A 13183-nucleotide genomic window follows, 5' to 3' on the forward strand; every position below is an offset into this window, starting at 1 on the left:
ATTTCACGGCAAAACGGAGCTACAACGAATTAACGTGATTTTCAAGTGGAGATTGTTGATTGATGTAGAGTGACATAGGCTATTTTTGTCTTTTTCTAACCCCCTCAGTTTCCTAAAATGGAGGTGGACGTTTGTATGGAGAATTTTGCAATTTTCAAGGTAGAAATCTAAAAATTGGTAGGTGCACTATTAATTTGTGAGTAACAAAAAAATAGTACATAATTTTTTTGAAATCTGCCCCCAACGCCTTCAAAGAGGGGGTGAAATTTTATATGGGACTTTTCGCAGTTTTCAAGGTAGGAAGGTAAAAACTGATAGGTAAGTACATATGGAGACCCCTCTGCCGTGTTACTCCGAATTTAAAGCAAACGAAGCCGCGGGCAAAAGCTAGTATTGAAATAAAATGTTCTTACAGCACTGTATTTATCTTAATTCTTCCAGTAACTTAAACATGAGATAAGTAGGTAATCATCCAAATAACAGACGCACATATATATTCGCCTTTGGGTTGCGGCGTGATGGAATGTAGGCTTGGCGAAAATTAACGCTCTAATCGCTCTCGTCATAAAGCTATGGACGAACATAAACCAACCCCTTGTCCGTAATGGAGTGGGCAGAAGCGCTTGTAATCAGAAAACAATTGCAGACATTTTTGTGACGTCATAGATAGATAAAAATGAACTGTTTATAGTCAGTACAGCAGTTTTTATTCTTCTTCTCTCGTGTGGGTTGTTTGGTGGATTATCAACCTCATCAACCCCGGTGTCAGGGTTACTATTGAGCCGCCAAAAGGCCCCTGACATGAATCATGTAACGACTACGTACTTACATCAGTAAGTAGTAACCGGGACCAACGGCTTAACGTTGGGTTTTTATTCTAACCGTGGTATTTTAATACAAATAATATAGTTTAATAATATCGTAAATTCCATACGTCAGATTGATGAAATGTTTCTTTACCAACGATTCCGTAACGTTTACTTTACTATAGAATTGTTTATAAAACGAATTTGTTAACTTGTTTATCCCCTTGGGGAAAGGCAAAGTTGTAGTCGTGTTTATAAAACTACAACTATTAAATTCAAATTCAAATTCAAAAATATCTTTATTCAGTAGGTAACATAGTTACACTTTGAATCGTCAATTTTTACATAACGAACGTCTCATCCGCCTAAAACTACTGCAGCTTCTTATAACTTGTATAGCTGGGGAAAAGAAGCTGCAAGAAAAACCTCGGCACAGGGTCCTAGACGTTCTTTAAAAAAAAACATGAAATATTGTTATACAATTGAGTAATTTAGCTGCCTGATATCAGTTGTCAGACAGTTAATCCCATGCATTAATATATTCTAAATAATCACTAAATTTATAATAACCTTTTTTGTAAAGTTTTTGGTTAACTACTGTCTTAAAACAGTTGAAAGGCAAATTCTGAATGTCAATGGGAATCTTATTGTAAAAACGTATACATTGCCCCTTAAAAGATTTAGTGATCTTATATGTAATCGACTGATTTGTAAAGCAAGTTTATTTTTATTCCAGTTTTAGATGACAGCGAATGTGTAACTAGTGTCCGTACACTCCGTGTGTCGTGTGAATCGTACTGAGACGTGACGTCACTATAGGTGGGCCAGCACTCAACGGATTATTGCGCCTACACACCTACACGTGGTTAGAAGACGCTCTGTATGGGCGCTTAGAAGCAATTGTTTTTTGCTTGAAGATGACTGGCACACTTATGGTGCGTCTGCCTGGTTATAATTAGAGGAATGCCACGCAGTGTGACGTCATAACACAAACGTGATAACGTAACCCTTAGTGGTTTATCCTTTTGTCACTAGCTACTATAGTGCCTTGCACAATACATTTTAGAAAGATTTATAGCATTTACATCAGTTACGAGCTCATTTTGAATCCTTATGCGGATATATTAAGTCTGGTGTATTTTATTCATTTGAATACTTGTTTTGTCTGTGTGTAAAGCCTATATTTTTTTTTTATATTATTATAGTTCCTTATGATTATGGTCAGGTATATTTTTAGTAAATATGTATTACTCAGTATAATATAATACATATTTATTAAAAATATACCTAACCATAATTTAAAGAAACTATAATTATAAATAAAAGACTATACACACACACACATACAAAACTAGTATTGAAACAAATAAAATACATCATACATACTAATGATATCCGTAACTGGTTTTTGAAGCTCTGAAGAGAGTAGTTTTAACCGACTTCTATTCAAGTAAAAAGCTGTCAACTTAGTTTTTTTAGGTTTGCTACATCACTGCGTCATAATTATTCCTGAGATGGCGTTCTTTAACATCCCATTTTTCCTATTAAACACACTTAGTAAATTCCTCCATCGAAGCTAATGAAGTAGACCTACGTTTCAGCGTTTGCACTGGCGAATGCTAATCGTTCATATAATTGCGTCCATACGAGTATATTATCGCTCACGCCGGTACCTAATCCATTTACAAAGTCAGACTCAAACAAAGATCTCTATTAGCTCTATATATGTGACTAAGTGAGTAGATCACTGAGAGATTCTATTCACCACTAAGTAGATCTGTTATTAATAGAATTACCACTTCCCTATTTACTCTGTTAATCAGCTGTTACTGTTATCTTATCTCGTGTGTTGTATTTCATTATCAGAATTCATATCGATGCTGTTATCGAGTTAACTAGTTGTGTTGATCGTAACGATTTTCTACGCATCAATGAGGGATTACTTTTTTATACGTAGCTTATGTCATGCCCGTGTCTCTGACAAGTTGGTCACAAGTCAGTCATAACCCGCATGTACTTCTGATATGGGTGAATATCAAAATGTGCCAAGTTTGGTGGCGAACCGTTTTGGATCCTTTTTCATGTCGGAACCCAATTTTTCACTAATAAATAATATGAAAGTTCGCCACCAAACTTGACATTTTGATATTCACCCATATAAGTACTCTAGCTTAGATTTTTTTTATTTATAACACTTCATAAATTACACATAAATTGGATTACAAACATCGCTAAACCTAAACAAGTTTTTCTCGATGCCTTCTTCTTCGGCATATGCCGCGCTTTCTCATTATTACATTTAAAGTACTTACTTACACAAAACAAATCTTTACCATTCACTTAGGTATAGGTATAACATAAAATATTCTATGATAAACTATAATTTAACTCTCCAATCTATTATAATTTACTCTTTGATGATATAATAGTCTCCGTGGTCGAGTGGTTAGAGGGTTAAGCTCACGATCTGGAGGTCCGGGTTCAATTTCCGATTGGGATATTGTCGAAATCACTTTGTGAGACAGTCCTTTTTGGTAAGAACTTTGCAGGTTTGAATAACCTGATTGCCCGAAAAAGTAAAATGATTCCGTGCTTCGGAGTGCAAGTTAAGCCGTTGATCCAGGCCGTAAACACCACCAACCCGCAGTGTAGAGCAGCGTGGTGGAGTATGCTCCAGGCCTGTGCCCAGCAGTGGGACAATATATAGCAATATATAGGCTGGTTATGTTTTATGATATGATAATTATGTCTTTTATTTTTAGCTTTAAATATTAGTACTCAGCATCGGCATTTATTTTTTCGGGCAAGACGTCATGAGAAGTACCTAGCAGATAACTACAAATCTCGCATCCCAAAAGAGATTTAGGTATTTACTAAAATAGCTACCTAATATGTATGTTCCGTGCTTCGGAAGGCACGTTAAGCCGTTGGTCCCGGCTGCATTAGCAGTCGTTAATAACCATCAATCCGCACTGGGCCCGCGTGGTGGTTTAAGGCCCGATCTCCCTATCCATCCATAGGGAAGGCCCGTGCCCCAGCAGTGGGGACGTTAATGGGCTGATGATGATGATGTATGTTCCACCATAGACCGTTCTACTAAAACTTTCGTATTTAGTCTTTATTTTTTAGTCTATGTGTATTATAGAAACGCCAGGCAATTTTAGAATTAAAGGTTAAATCTTAAGTTGACCACACGGCACATTCGACTTTACCGGAACAAAATTATAATGTTGACTCTTTAGGTAGCCTTTGCTACCTACTTAATTAAATTACGCCATTGAATTATCGATTTGGTTGTACACTAGATTGTTTATGCTATGTACTCGGAGTAGTACCCAGTTGCTATATAAGCCGTAGGAAATCAGTTTGTGATAGCATAAATTATATTATGCCAAATCTATCCGATACGGACCACTATACTGAACGTTCGTTGTCAACGATTTATGATACGCTTATCGCTATCAGCCCGTTTTGGTCCACTTCTCTGACCGCTTTCCTTGTACATAATTTGCGCCCCCTTTGGTCACCCTTCTATTCCGCCTTATTTTTGTCCAATTTATTAGAGCATGCAGTTCGAGTCAAAGCTATTGTTAAATATACGGTATTGTATGTCACCGTCTTGCTTCTAAAACTTGCACTAATGAGTTATTAATTTATCTTAAGTACAATTTCGCCAACACTGTTGGTTTGATTATAGAAAGCGATACGGCTTACCCCAAGTCGTTATCTTGCGTTGGTCTAACAGAAAGCGAGCTTTCTGAGGTGAAGCTTGGGTACATAGTTCATCTCGTGTTGGTTGTATCCTCGGCGAGCCCAATTGGAATGTAGTCCTATGTTATATGTTATGTTATGTAAATGTGCGGTCTAAGATATATACGAATTTCCGCTCTTCTTACTTCTTCCTGCACAGTCAATCATTTGATAGACGCGCGTCGTTTAGCAATAACAAATATCGTACATTTCGTGGCTGATTTTGCAAACTGACGTATCTGCATTTTCTAAAATAATTTGTGTCTTATTGACAATGGCAAAAGGTGCAAATCAGATTCGCCAAGAATTTCAGATACGGCAGTTAGCGACGTCTGCGACGATTTGTGGGCACAATAGGATTCCCGGTACCCTAATTGTATAGCGTAGAGGTTCAAATGGACTGTGACTACTTATTGTGACGTTTTGTTGTACCTAATAGTGGCACTTTATCTTCGGCGATTTGGGACTATTACCAACCTAAGATTTTCATCTTTGTCTCTCTCGCGGACTTTATACAAAATCATATCCAAAAACATCTACTTATCAAAATTTTATTATATATTATTTAAATAAAGAAACATTTACTACTCCCGAACACCACAGACACAGACAGACATTACATTACAGGTTTATTTCTACTGTTCCACTCACGGAAAATCATTCCTTTTGATAATGGTGTTTTACAAAAGCATCGTACAATATAATGCAGCGTACTTACCTAATAAACGCACATTAAACAACATAAACCGCAAATAAATTAATAGTTTTATTCTATGTTATCAATAGCATTGAGTGTAAAGAAGTTATAACATATTATATTAATACCTACTATGTTTACTGCCTATAATTATGTATAATTATTAGGTACTGAGAGTAATTCCAGTAATCCATACTCGGGTAGATATAACACAAGTGAGAAAACATATTGTAAGCAATTTCGATTTATGTATAAACAGTGTTACAGTTAAACAGTCCATTTCCCATTAATGTATTTTCTGTTGATAAGCGATCCCAACGTTGATTTCATTAACAATTCACATTCTAAGCTAAGTACTAATTTAATTTTGTATCATTGACGGGAAAAAGCGCAACAAAAAATATTTAAAACAGTTTATTTCATGTAATCAATTGCACTGGGCGTACTGGAGGCTCGTAAACAGTGGTGACGTCAGCAAGATATAAAGTTTATTATTGTATATTGTTATGGCGACTCATTGGCAATGCCACGGGCGGCTGCCTAATTTATCGGCGGCTTCCGCACAATCCATTGTTTACATTATCATTAGGTAGCAGCTAGCACCCACTCCAGCGCCGCGTAGAAGCCACGCTGAATTCATAATTGCTATTTTACTACATTAATTATACTACGGAACATACTGCGGAGTCTCGAAAACACCCGCATTCCAACTCAAATAATTACAAATATGAAATGAGATAATTATAGAAATACATACGTTTAATGTTTCGCCAATGTCTTTTTAGCAAGTATTTAATTAAAATCTCTTTGTGTTTAATTTATTTCCACAATCGTTATATGGAAATTGTTTCCGACCAACTTTTACCATTAATGAAACATTGAGTTACGGCTACCCTCGCTCAGTAGTAGGTCTGTACCTTTTTAGTATGCATCGTGTGAGAGTTTAATTCAGCTAATTATACCACTGAAAAGTGATTAAACCACCGAAAAATTCTACCAATGATTACGGTAACCTACTTAATGATTTACGATACGATAATCATTGAAGTACTCGGAATAAATGTTATGTTTTGAGACTGTAAAATAGTTATAATTTCTATTTATTAGAGTGTAGCTGTGCTATTGAAAATCAGGGTCGAGTCAAGCGCCTGCCGACCTAGAAGAGCAATGTTTCGGTTGTGTGCGTGCCATGTGTCCGTCAGGCGCGGCTCGCACGCAAAGGTCGCGATCTTCGATTAATCGCACAACAAGCCTGCCCCACCTGCGCTTTATTGCCTCTTTACCCTCCCCAAGCGGCTTGAAACACTATCGAGCAGTGTTAAGGTCAAGAGGGGCTATAAACGTACTTCCTTTCCTTCCATTTCAGAAATAAATCTTTAAATTTCAAACTAATTCTAACTTTAGGCGACTTAAAACGCAACAAAATATTCTCCCCACATTCGCCCTGCGGTGTTACGTGCCTAGATTTTTTATGAAATATCTCGTTTCTGATCGACCTAAATGTAGAGGCTTTTGATAGAACCCCTCGTAAAATTTAAGTGGAATATTTGATAAAGGTGATGTCAGATTGGCAATTCGAAGCATCCCGTCGCCGAAGAGAAAGAAAGAATTTGTTTGAACTACTTACACTGACTGTGTCTCGGGTTGCTCTGAATACCGGAGCAGGGACATGTAATTAGGCATAATGTGACCTCTAATTGTAGGAGAGTCTGAAGCGTTCTCGCCTTTTAACATTTCACATCAAGAAAATTGTTAGGTACCATACCATCCCTTTCGGAATTTATGGCAGCGAAAATAAACGAGGGAAATAACGGAGATTTACATTAGCAGCTGCGAGGAAGAATTTTCTTATGTGTGTGATGAATTTTCTGATATTCAGCTATGAGACCTCTTCACAAAAATAAACTAAAGTATTGCTGTGAGCGAGTATACTAACATAAAGAATTGCCATTTTATCATTATAATAACAATGCATCCCTTTATAAGAATAGAAGTCTCTCGATAGTTAGGTTATTGCGACAGCTTGGTATAGGACGTGACGGGGATGAAAAATCTGCGAAGTCGCGCTGGAGGCCGCATCGATCGATCGGGAAACAAATTTCATTGGATGACTGGATACAGCCAATTTGTCAAATATTGTAAGCCAATTTAGGTACCTAACTTTTAGGCAAGCGAATTTGTTACAAATAATGGTGCAAAAGCGAGTAAAGTTTAACGGCGTTTTTATCGTGTATAATAATACTTACATGTAGCAATAATAACTTTTGTATTACGTATCAACTGCGCGGTTTTAATGCCTCAGCACGCCCTAGGCTTCTACGTTTAATTCATTCAAGTACCAACTAAATACTAATGAAAATTAATTCTAAACAATGTCATTAAGGAATGGCCAGAGGCTTATTTACATTATAAAATAATAAAATTTTGTTATCGGTGTTAACAACAGCTGTAAAGAACTTTAGAGTTTAAGGCCGCGGAAATGTGGCGATTAGATTTTATTAAGAGGTTCGGGAGTGGATTTGGGAAGGAAACGATTCCGAATGGCTAAACTCCGAGGTCGAGTTGAATCGATACGAACAACATGTTGCTTAAATCAGGTCTGCCAGTTCGTGGTAACAGTTTAGTTGGCAAAATTTGCCTTTAAGGTATACAAACTTATTAATGTGTTAAGCAGGGTGTGGAGTAACTTGTTTGCCTGTCGATTTTCGTTGTCTAAAGACTTTATGAGGAGCTAGTTTATTAAGGTAGTACAATCTCTCTCTCTCTTTCTCATTCTCTCTCTCTCTCCTCGGCATTTTTATTAATCCCATCTGATGGTGGGGTCTGCCTTCTTCGTACTTCTCTTCCACTTCGCTCTATCGGACGTGTCGTTCTCGGAGACATTGCACATGCACAGGTCCTTTTTGACCACATCCGCCCATCTTGTTTTTGGTCGTCCTCTTGATCTAAGCCCTGGTATATTTAGATTGGCTGTAACATTGCCCACTTAATCGGGGGTCTTTTTTATTTAATGTAAGGATTTTTTATTTTATAAATAAGGTATAATAAAGATCTTTTTTAAAATTTAAGGTATCGATAAACAGTCTTTACTTTTTCGATAGTACGTGACGTCATGGTTGCAGGTATTAGGCGCGTAGCCAACAGCTGGTACGGTGGTCCGGTCAAATGTTGCTCGGATTATCTCCGACTATTTCTTTTATTCCCTTCCCCCGTCATATTTCAGTTTTATAGCGCTGTTCGCCGCCAAATTGATTTCTTACCGCAACACTTTTTTCCTTGATAATCTATCCCGGATTGATGTAGCATAAATCAGCTGGATAGACAGAAAACTATTTCCTTCATTTCTATAATAATCATAATTTATCTATTGTTATGTGAAAAATATAGGTAAGTAAGTAGGTGTATTTTTTTCTTCTAAAATTACTTTATTTCACATGTAAGTAAGTATATCAAAGTGTAGTGATAAAACAAAAATAATTGTATAAAATGCACACTGATCTCGGCACGCCCTACGTCGGGTAATGTTACAAACAAAAAGGGAGAATATTTGCGTCACAATAGGTGAAATACTTGAAGACTGAACATTTCTAAAGGTTGGGAACATTAAAACAAATCTCTTTACGTTTAACACCAGTCGCCGTAAGCGGATGTAGCTGCAAGGTTTCACAAAGCCGCCATACGCACGTTGTCAAAGGAAAACGTTCATAAAGATTGTATCAGAGACAGTATTTCTCATCTTTATTGGCTTATAACGCGCAAGAAAAAGGGATGACTTTTCAGTACAACTATTCGTCTAGATTTTTTTAACAACACATTCCATTCTCATTAAAGTGCAAAATACGACGTAGTTTAAACAGTGTTCTTATACAGGTCTTCGAGGCAAACCAAGGAAGCTTTAAATTTTGGAGTATCTACATCATTGTTATGTGATTGTTGAACTGTTAATATTATTGTTAAAATAAAATTGAAGAACGAATCGAATACACTTGAAAACGAATAAGAGGAAGCCGATTGAGGATATGACGAAGACTGGCCTGTGACGGAATGAGTCGCCACTTGCGCGTGCCAGAGGTGCGCGTGAGCGGTGCTCCGGCCCAGGAGGAGTCAGACGACCCGCCCACCGCGCTGCCGCCGTTTGCGCTTACCCTCGCGTCGATCCCGCGGCGCAGACACTCCTGGATATGCGGGTAAGTCTGAAAACACCTAAATACAGGGGGGGGGGGGGTCTAAAAGGCCAAATCGAAGCAATTCATCTAAAAAAGCAATATTGATATTCGACATTTGTTAACATTGTGCACTTACTTTTATATGGGAAAATGTCAAATAGCAATCTTGCTTTTCAGATGAATTATTTCAATGCGGCCTTTTTAACGCACAATACATATTCTTAATACGGGGGATTTGGGGGTTTACTTAGCAAAGCTCATGTCATTTTTATATTCTTCTTCTATCGTGTGGGTGGTGAAGTGGATTACCAACCTCATCAACCTTGGTATCAGGGTTATTATTGAGTCGCCAAAGGCCCCCGACATGACTCATGTAACTACTATGTACTTACATCAGTAAGTGAACCCGGGGCCTCCGGATCGTGAGCACAACACTCAACCACTGGACCACGGGGGCAGTTTATATTGAGAAATATTAAAAATATTGTAAGTTTATTTAATAATATAGAATAAACTACACGTAGCCATGTTGCACTAGTGTACCTACAGTACGGGCGTCTCCTTATCAACGAAAGAAAACATGAAACGCAGAATATGCTGCTCTACCTACAAGACAAGAGGTGACACATCGGAGGAATAAATTGATTGATGTTAACGACTTGCGATTGAGATTGCTAAATTCAACCATTGTAAAATTAAATTCAGAGGGGTTAAAAAGGCCACATATAAGCACAATTCATCTTCAAAAGCAATATTGCAATTTGACATTTGCGCATATAAAAATAAGTGCGCAATGCTTACAAATTTCTCTCTCTCTCTCTATTTAAGAGCTGCGCTCTTGTCGGTGGAGTAACAGCCATTCCTCTCTTCTTCCCGCCAAAACCTTCACCTCCCGATACGACACGACCTGCACCTTGTCTTTTATTGAGAGGAAGGGGTAGACCTTTTTTTTTTTTTTTTTAACGTTGGGAAATGCGTTACGCATACCACGCCGTCCGGGGGGGCAACGTGGTTATGTGGGACTCTCCGGGTGTCGCCACCCGGTATACCCACTAAAACCCAACGGTGTTCCTCCTTGCCGCCGTGTGGCGGGGATACGGGAACGCATTTGCACACAACCGCGTCCCCGCCGGCGGATGCCCTTTGGGGCCCAGCGCCCATGGGAGCGCGTCAAGCGCCTCCCCCTCCGCCGAGGAAGGGGTAGACCTAGGATAACATTTACAAATTTCATATAGCAATATTTCTTTCTTAGATGAATTGCTTAGATGTGGCCATTTTAACCCCCCAGTCCATCTTAAACACACCCAGTTACACCACAATGGTGTTGGGGATACACCCTCACACACTCATTACCGGTTAAATCATCCAAAAGTGACAGCTGTAATTAAGCTGCCTCATTTGACCCAGACTAAGTGTTTCGGCAGTATGATAAGTTGTTCGCCGTAAGAAGGGTATCCGGCCCTTACTTCTACAAATAAGCCTATTGTAATTTACTTATTTATTTTAGGTACTCTCACTATTTATATTGCGACAAGGCATTTGTCGTAAGAATGATGGTTTTGTTTTTTTTAAAGTATTCTTGCATTGGCTTATTCTTCTTCTCTCGTGTGGGTTTAGAGGTGGATTACCAACCTCAAAAATCCTGGTGTCAGGGTTACTATTGAGCCGCCAAAGGCATGACTCATGTAACGACTATGTACTTACATCAGTAAGTAGTAACCGGGGCCAACGGCTTTACGTGCCTTCCGAAGCACGGATCATCTTACTTTCGGACAATCAGGTGATCAGCCTGTAATGTCCCGACCAAACTAGGGATCACAAAGTAATTTTTGTGATATTTCCCCACCGGGATTCGAATCCGGGACCTCCGGATCGTGAGCTTAACGCTCAACTACTCGACACGGAGGTCGTTATTTGGCGTATTTATATTGCGCAAATTTCTACTAACTTTTGAGATTGTAGTCTTTATTTCTCTAACAGTAGGTCAATAGCAAGATTGGTTGCAAATTGTCTTCTTACGCCTTGCGTGTTTGCATACCCCTTCTCACAAGGGATTACGCTCTAATTTATGTATATATCATAGGATAACAAGGAAACAGCAATTATTTTGGAGATGATACAACAGGGGGTTAAAAAGGCCACATCGAAGCATTTCATCTAAAAAGGTAATATTGCTGTTTGTAATTAGTTTGCATTGCGCACTTATTTTTATATGCGCAAATGTCAAATTGCAATAGTTATTTTTTAACCCCTGACGCAAAAACGACGGGGTGTTATAAGTATGACAAGTCTGTGTAAATGTGTATGTGTCTGCCTGTGGCATCGTAGCTCCCAAACGGATGATCCGATTTTAGTGCCGCTTATTTCTTTGAAAGGTATATCAGTCGAGAGTGTTCTTAGCTATGTTTGGTGGAAATCGGTTCAGCTCTTCAAGATCATCATGTCGTTTGTTAAGTGTGATAAGAATGTTACACGCTCAGTTTGCTTACAAGCATATGTGGGATAAGTTATTTTTTGCTTTTTATATGGTTTAGCATTTTTAACCTTTTGTGTCATAATAATTGAGTACTTTTTTTGGTCGGGGGTATTTAATTTTTTTAATTTAATGTTATTAGATGAATTGCTTTGATGTGGTATTTTAACCCCCCTGGAATCTAATACTAAACTTAGAGCAAATATTGCCTTTACAAACATTTCCCAGGTTAGAAACTAAACATGGAATGTTTATGTGGAATGGACACAAGCAACTTCTGAGTTACTTTTTGTTCGTTTTGATATAGAGACGGTTGTATTTGAACGGTTCGCGCAACGATGGATAGATTGTCATTTTACGACGGATATTGGCCCCTCATACTCGCAAAAAACACAAGCTTACACATTCTATGGCTCATGAAAAATACAAGACCAAAGGTGATGAAAGAAAAGATTTTCTTGCGACGTTTCCTTTTTGTTTTTAATGAAATAATTATTTTTATGATTAAGTAACTCACGTATATACACATTTACTCTGTAATCAAATAAAAAGCACTGCATTCTTTGTAAGAAAATATAGAAATGTACTTACTAATTAGTTCACGTTTACAAAATGTTTGCAACAAAAAAACTGCAAATTAAAAGGCAAGGAAAATATCGTACTTAATTAGGTATGTAGTTTTTGTATAGTGTTGGGATGTCATTGTTGGTGTAAAATGTTTTCAAGTATTTTTAAAGAGTTGACTCGTGTCTGTAATTGAATAGACGTTTTCAGCGGTGTGTGCTGCCGTCCAAGACAAATACCAGTTAATATTCATGAGAGACTGCTCTAACAACGGCCCCCGAACATTAGCACAACAATGGGCGACCACGCTCGCTCATCTCAAATGACCTCGACCATTGTACTCAGATCACTGTCTCCGCACTTTTTGTCTCACCGTTATTACAATCTTTGCAACATATTCCAGAGATGCTCACATCTCACGTTACTTATACGTTTCACACGTATATAGTTATCCACCCCATTGAGATACTGGCCTAACGCCAGTAGTTTTTACAAGTCAACTTGCAGCCACTTATGGTTTCCGTAGATATAAATATGATCATCATCATCATCATCATGTCGTCCAAACCGTATCCGGCGAGTCCTAAATAATGTATCCTGGGTTGTTGTTGTGGTGGGCTCTGATGTGGCTGGCGAAACCGAACTTGGACTTGAAGATCCGGTCACATGCTGGCCTGACGAATTGAGTGTGTAGTTATAGGAGGGTTTCGGTCGAGTCTTCCGTATT

At 38.2% G+C, this 13183-nt stretch overlaps 1 protein-coding gene across 4 annotated transcripts in view; it reads left to right on the plus strand.

The window, feature by feature from the left end:
• Positions 1 to 13183, plus strand: part of LOC126366726 (cAMP-specific 3',5'-cyclic phosphodiesterase) — a 480018-nt gene that overhangs the window by 241186 nt on the left and 225649 nt on the right. Inside the window, exon 2 of one of the 4 annotated variants that reach the window (XM_050009952.1) lies at positions 9111 to 9440. The exons of 2 other annotated variants lie outside the window; for them this stretch is intronic. In XM_050009952.1, the coding sequence (XP_049865909.1) occupies positions 9298 to 9440 (143 nt within the window). In that variant the 5' untranslated portion in view covers positions 9111 to 9297. The remainder of the gene's footprint in view (positions 1 to 9110; positions 9441 to 13183) is intronic. One more of the 4 variants, XM_050009951.1, reaches the window with a different exon arrangement.

Source organism: Pectinophora gossypiella, chromosome 5 (assembly GCF_024362695.1).
Source record: "Pectinophora gossypiella chromosome 5, ilPecGoss1.1, whole genome shotgun sequence".
Classification (NCBI taxonomy): Eukaryota; Metazoa; Arthropoda; class Insecta; order Lepidoptera; family Gelechiidae; genus Pectinophora; species Pectinophora gossypiella.